This window comes from Ailuropoda melanoleuca, chromosome 2 (assembly GCF_002007445.2).
Source record: "Ailuropoda melanoleuca isolate Jingjing chromosome 2, ASM200744v2, whole genome shotgun sequence".
NCBI classification, from domain to species: domain Eukaryota; kingdom Metazoa; phylum Chordata; class Mammalia; order Carnivora; family Ursidae; genus Ailuropoda; species Ailuropoda melanoleuca.
Genome location: NC_048219.1, coordinates 192,045,646 through 192,052,211, shown reverse-complemented (window position 1 = coordinate 192,052,211; position 6,566 = coordinate 192,045,646). Strand labels below are relative to the sequence as shown.

At 54.5% G+C, this 6,566-nt stretch overlaps 1 protein-coding gene across 1 annotated transcript in view; it reads right to left on the bottom strand.

The window, feature by feature from the left end:
- Positions 1 to 5,957: 5,957 nt before the first annotated feature.
- ALPI (alkaline phosphatase, intestinal) overlaps positions 5,958 to 6,566 on the bottom strand; it is a 4,530-nt gene continuing 3,921 nt past the window's right edge. Inside the window, exon 11 of the mRNA XM_034642683.1 lies at positions 5,958 to 6,061. Coding sequence (XP_034498574.1) covers positions 5,958 to 6,061 — 104 coding nt within the window. The remainder of the gene's footprint in view (positions 6,062 to 6,566) is intronic.

Genomic DNA, 6,566 nt, shown 5'->3' with positions numbered 1-6,566 from the left:
ATCCGTGGCTTTGAGACCTTGACTCCAGGGGACACTGCTGGGTGACCTGGGCAAGTGACTTCCCCTCTCTGGGTCCCAGGAGCATCATCGGCCGCCCCGGTGGTGTGTGTGAGGGGTGGGCCTGCCTGCAGTGGGTTGATGAGAGCCTACCCCGCCCGCCCCCAGGCCTGCACAGCTGTGGCCTCAGCAGTGTCAGCCGGACTCCAAGTCCTCAGGGCCAAGGAGGCCAGGAGCACCCACTCTGTGCAGATCTGAGAAGGATTGGAAGCCAGCTGAAAGTATGCTCAAACTTTCCTGCCTCGGGGCTCAGAGGGAATCTGGGTGTTGGTGGCCCTGGCATTTCTGTGGCACCCAGGAAGGGACACAGGGCATGGGTACCCCTAAGCAGCCATAAGCCCCAGTTCTCAGTGGAGCCAGATTCAAGTTTCTGCCATTTCTGTGGCTGCTTCTGTGCTGACCCAGCTGCCCAAGGCTCTGGGGGCCCCGGGGTTCCTACTTGTGAGGTGCCCTAGATGCAATATTTTTAAATGGCTTGAGCCCCCATTCTAAAAATGTTGGGAAGCCCAGGGTCCTCCATATGCAAGTACCTTTGGAGGTGGGTTTCTCTCATGCCTCCTTTGGGGTTAGGTTCCTCTCCTGCCTCCTTTCCCGCCACTAGGCCCCCTATGCTAGGCAGCTCCCTTATTCCTCCCCCCCCCAACCAGGGGTCACCCACACGAGGCTGGGTGGAGTCACAGACTTAACTGAAGGTTTGGGGTGCTGGAGGGACCCTTTCTGTGTCTCCTCTCCTTGCTCCCCTTCTGGATGCCTCTCCCTCCCCCAAATTGGCCTGAGAAACCCACTTCCTCTGGATTTATTGAAAAGAGCAATTTCTCCTTCCTTCTGCCGGCTCCAGGCTAGTCCAGAGGCCGAGTGCTGTCTGAAGCCCTGGAGACTGTCCCCTCGGGCCACCCAGCCTCAGGACAGGGCAGGCTGCAGGGGGTCCCAGTCCAGCTGCCCTCCTCCCGTCCCACAGCTTCTGTGGGATCCTGGACTCCTGGAATTTGGACAGCTCGTGACTGAGCCAAGTCTGAGGAGAGCATCTCCTCGGCAGCATCCACCCGGTCACCGGCCTCGTCTACTAAACTGCTGAGGAAGGGGACCCCCAGACCTAGCTGCTCGCCGGCCTGGCCTTTCCTGCGGAGTCCTTACAGTGAACTGGTCTCCACCCCTGGTGTCCCGGCGGGGCCCCTGTTCTGGGACTGCCCCGACCACAGGGCTCCCCCTCTCGTCCTCCCTGTCACCCCACGCAGGGCCGCAGGTGCCCAGAGGGCCATGCGGGCACACAGTTCATCCCTGAGGCCCAGGTCCCTCTGGGCGGCCCCAGCATGAGCTCATCAGGTCGGAGGGGAATGAGGCAGCGCCTGGCTCCCCCACCTCAGCTGCCACCCGCCTGGGAGCCTCTGGCAGCGGCTCAGGCTGATTCATTGGGCGGCAGGCAGCTCGGATCCCCGAGCCACTGTCACATGGTTGCCGTTAAGCCGCATCTCTCCTTGTCTATAGTTTGCATAAATAATAATAAAAAAACCCTCCCACCTTCCTGCGGGACCAGAACGTCGCAGGGACCGCTGACAGCGATCTTCAGGGAGAGGTCGGAGCGTGGCCATTTCTCTCGCACCTGAGGAGCCCAGGGCAGGGAGGGGAGGGGAGAGCCACGCCGGCTGATGAGGGACGAGCTGGCGAGCAGAGGGACGGCAAGGCCGGGGCCGCCAGGGCCTGGATGCCTCCCGGTTGAGGGTGGACGCTGGGTGGCCTCAGCCTTTGGGACGGGGGAGGAGGGCAGCCGTTTCCTCCCTGAGGGGCGTCTAGGGAGCCTCACTGTTGGTCCCTGGGCACCGTGCCCCGCACGTTGGCACAGACTGGGCTTCCCCAGTGACAAGGTTATGCCAAGGGGACCGCCGGCTGCCTGCTGTCAGCGCTCTGGCCTGGTGTGTGCACAGCTCTGTGTGTGAAGCCCTGTTCAGCTAGAGTAAGCAGGCCCTGGGGCCACTTTAGATCAGAGGGTGCAACTGAAAATACCACACACCTTTCTGGAGGCTTCCGGGGGGTGGGGGCCCACTGGAAGGCAGGGATTGGGGGTGGTGGCCTCACAGGGGCAATAGCCCATGCAGATGCTCGCCAGGTGGGGAGACCTGTTTCTGGAAAGGGGGAGTGAGGGGCTCACAGCCTCGGATGGGAATGTCAGCCTCAAGGTCAGGACAAGGGCACATCTGGCATCCTGTCTGCAGCCTCCTGAGAGACAGCGTGCCTGTTTTTCCCCATCATGACACATCCTGGATCAACTGCCTGGGCCGTGTTGCGCTGGGTGTGGGGCACTCCATGAGCTGGGGGCCGTGGGTCGAGTGGAGACTGGACCTGAGGTGCCCTCCTGGCTCCTGTCTGAGCCCTGCCAGTGGAGACGTACCCAGAGCCAACAGGAGCTGTTTAGCCTGAGTCCTGTCGGGTCCAAGCAGGTCTGGTCCCCCATCTGCTTTAAGGGACGTCGGGCCTCCCGCGTGCCTGGGCTCTGCCGTGCTTTATCTCATCTGTGGCCTTGCCATGACCCTGAGCAGGGCCACCCTAACGCAGGAATCAGCAGGTTCATGTTCAATATCGAGCTCCACGCTGGCCCCTGTACCCGGTCATCTGGGCACCCACCCCCGACACGGTTGCCGGTGTTCTGGGGGAAGAGAATGAGGGTGTTCAGGGAGGGACACCCCTCCAGTGAGAGGCATCCCCTCCCCGTTTGCTCGCTGCCAGTTCTTTGTGATGTATTAAGAGTTTAGCGTCTGCCTAAATAGATTTATGGATAATGTGCTCTAGTTTTAAACAAACAATCCTCCAAAAACAAACAAGTAGCTTCCAAAAGAGAGTCCCGTAAAGAATTGCAAATGATGCAGATAATCCCCACGGGGTAAGTGAGCCCAGAAGTGGCAGCAACCACACATCCTCCCTCCTGACACCGGCTCGCCGTCACCCACGGTGCAGACCTGAGGAGAAATTAGCCCCAAATATAAAAAAATAAACAAAACCGAACCAGGCTACTGGGGAGGCTTGCCCGGAGTGACTGGTGCCTGAGATGCTAGTCAACAGCAGCTCGAAATCCTCGTGGACAGCACGGCATTTAAAAACTAAGCTTTCAGAACATGGAGACAGACCCCCGCAATTCTTTTCCCAGCAATGTTTAAAGTTAGGCGCTTTTCAACTCAGTACTTTTTTGATATTTCCCTAAGCAATGATAAATATTTGGAAAGCTCTTTTAAAGTTTTTTGCATAATAGCAGGAGACAAAAAACACCTACCACCAGGCAAACACTTAAGTTTTTTTTCCTGCCGCAGTAAAAATGGCAGAAACAATGAACAGAAAATGATCTGTCGACAAACCGAAAGGCATTTCTTTGTCAGCAAATACTGTTGAAAGATGTAGAGAAAACACTACCACAGATTGCAAGGAAGTGTTAGCGCAAATTACCCAGTGTGGGAGGTTTGCTGCACAGTTTCCACACGTCTCAGCTTAAGGTATCTGCTGGGTTCTGGTCCAATAATGAAATACACAAACCATTTGTGTGTGTGCATGTGTGTGTGTGAGTATGTGCATCAGGAAAGGAAGGATACTGCAGAGAAGATGTGTCAAACAGTGAATGCCTTGTTTAATAAGAACAATTGCAAACGGGGGAATATAGTGTCAGGGCACCCCTGGATTTCTTTTTAAGGATTCTGGGTGAGGGAAAGGTGTAGAGATAGCAGCACCTCCAAAACTCACGCATTGGCCCATCCAAACTACTGCAGGAGAGAACTAGAAGCAAGAGGGCAAATAAAAGGCTGCAGGAGCCCTCATGGTGTTAACTTTATAAAGTCAAGGTTGTCCTAGCAGAGCAGAATCTTTATGACACTTGGCAGTAAGATTGGGTGTGACCAGGAAAACTTCCAGACCACACAGAACGAGTCATCTTTATGGCAAAGAATCGAAAAGGGCTGTCATGAATCTCCCTTTCCCTCTGTCCTCCGAGCTTGTCCTCCTTCTTAAAGGCCGAGGTGCTGGCATTTCTGGAGGAGACACGCGCTATCAGTTTTAGGCACCCAGGAAAGTATTGGAAAAATAGATTCACCTTCATGGCATCTGCTCCTCCCAGGTAAACACACTGAGACAAATGTCTGAAAGTGTTTCCACGGACACGCGACTTTGTGGCTAACAGATCAGGACCTGAGCTGAAGGCAGATGCTTAAGCAACTGAGCCACCCAGGCGCCCCAACTTGTAGAGTTTTAAAATGTAGACTTTCCTTGGGTTTTGAACCCATTTACGAAACAGAAACATTCCACACCTTCCCATTGGTTTGTAAGACCAAGTAACTGACAACAGGGGAGACAGAAATACAGCAGCTGGATTTTACTGAGTCCTTGCACAACTGGTGGATGGAGTTTAAAAATGAATATGATGGCTTAGCGAGCCTAGCTAACGATGCCCTTTCTCCATTCAGCTCCGGTATATTTTGGTGACAGCTACTAAGTTTCAGAATTGAAATAAACTGCCCCGAGGGCCATGCCTTCAAATCAATGTTTTCCACGATTTTAGTAAATAAGAATTTTAACGACTCAGTACGGTGACAGATGGGAACTAGACTTACTGTGGTGGCCTTTTCTTATTGTATGTATATATCGAATCACCGCGTTGGACACCTGAAACTAATACAATATTGTATGTCAATTACTCTTCAATTTTTAAAAAGATTTAAGTAAGAAAGCATACTCAATTATACTGATATTTCTAGTGACAGCAAAATGCTTTTTTGTGGGGTGCCTGGGTGGCACAGTGCTTAAGCGTATGCCTTTGGCTCAGGGCGTGATCCCGGCGTTATGGGATCGAGCCCCACATCAGGCTCCTCTGCTGGGAGCCTGCTTCTTCCTCTCCCTCTCCCCCTGCTTGTGTTCCCTCTCTCGCTGGCTGTCTCTATCTCTGTCAAATAAATAAATACAATCTTTAAAAAAATGCTTTTTTGCACCTTTGCAAACGTACAAATAAATTTATAATTTTGTAAAATTTATTAAAAAATATAGCTGATTTCACTTTCATAAATTCTTTTCAATGTTCCCCCAGGGTGGGTTAGATACTCAACAAATGCAACTATACTGGAGTGGGTGCTCCAGAATATTTTTGGATGGAGATCAGAAATGTTTGGAGTCTGCACCTCCCCTCTGGTTTCCCAGCTCCCACCTCTGCCCCCTTCCCACAAACAAAACAAAACAAAACAAAACAAAACAAAACAAAACAAAACAAAACAAAACTCTTATCCCTAAAATAATCAGAGTGCTATTTTCTAACAGTCAGGTCATGTTATGCCACTGCTCGAAGGCTTCCAATCACATACCACACTTTGGATAAAGTTCAAACTCCTCACCCACCTACTCCCATCCTTCCTTAGGTCTCAGGTTACCCCCTCCCCTCCCCCACCCCAACTCTGATCCAGCTATAGGCCTGGAATAGCACTTGCTGATTGCTGCCTCAGGGCCTTTGCATGGCTGCTCCTCCTGCATTACTCAAGTCCTCACTTCCTTGTCTTCACCCCACTGTCTGCTCCTCAGGCAGCCCCTCCCTGACCTCCTGATCTGAATTATCCACCCCATCCCCTCATTCACATATTTCTGTGCTCCCACATACTAACAATTTTTCTTTCTAGAACATATCACTACTGGCATTACACTGCATAACAGTTTATTTGATTATTGCTTTGTCTCTCTCGGTAGAATAGAGGCCCTGGGAGGAGAGGGAATCTCCTCTCTTCACAGATCTGTGCCCAGCACCCAGATGGCCTCCTGCAGGGGGCAAGGGTTGCTCTAGGGCTGCCTGCTTTGCATGCTCCTTGGGTCTCCCAGGCTGGAATGGGCAGTGGGGGGTGAACATCAGTAGCTAAGTGACTTGGGACAAGTCTCTCCATTCTGTGTCAGCATCTCCTCTCTGTGTAATAGTACCGCTGGGCCCCCGGAGGAGCCCAGGGTGGATGGTACCGCACCCTGGCCCCAGCAGCCTCCTTAGCCAGCAAGGTGCCTGCAGGGCCGGACGCGGGGTGACAGGAAGCCCACCCTTTTCTGGGCACCCTGACATGCCCGAGGCCTTGGGTCCCCAAGGTGCTGTGAAGACTGAGGCCAAGAAACATGTGTGCTGCGTGGTCCGGGCGAGTCGTGGCCCTGTGGGGGACGCCTCTAGCATGGTGCCCGCGTGGTCCTCCGGCAGGGCCTGGTGGTCGGGAACACACCGCCCCCCCCCCCNCCCCCCCCCCCCCCCCCCCCCGGCCCCGAGTCCTTACCCGGGCGCTGACGTTGGGGGTGGGGAGTCGAAAACAGCCCACGGGGGACCGTGGCTGCCCCGGAAAGCTGCCACCGCAGCCCGCAGGGCTCCCGGCGGCCCGAGCCATCGGGGTGAAGGTCTGGGGGAGGGGACCACGCTGGCCGGGGGTGCGGGTTGGGGGTAGGTTGATGGCTCCAGGGTGGGGGCGGGGCCTAGGGCTGGAGGCAGGGCCGGGCGGGGCCTGGGGCTGGAGGTGGGGGGCGGG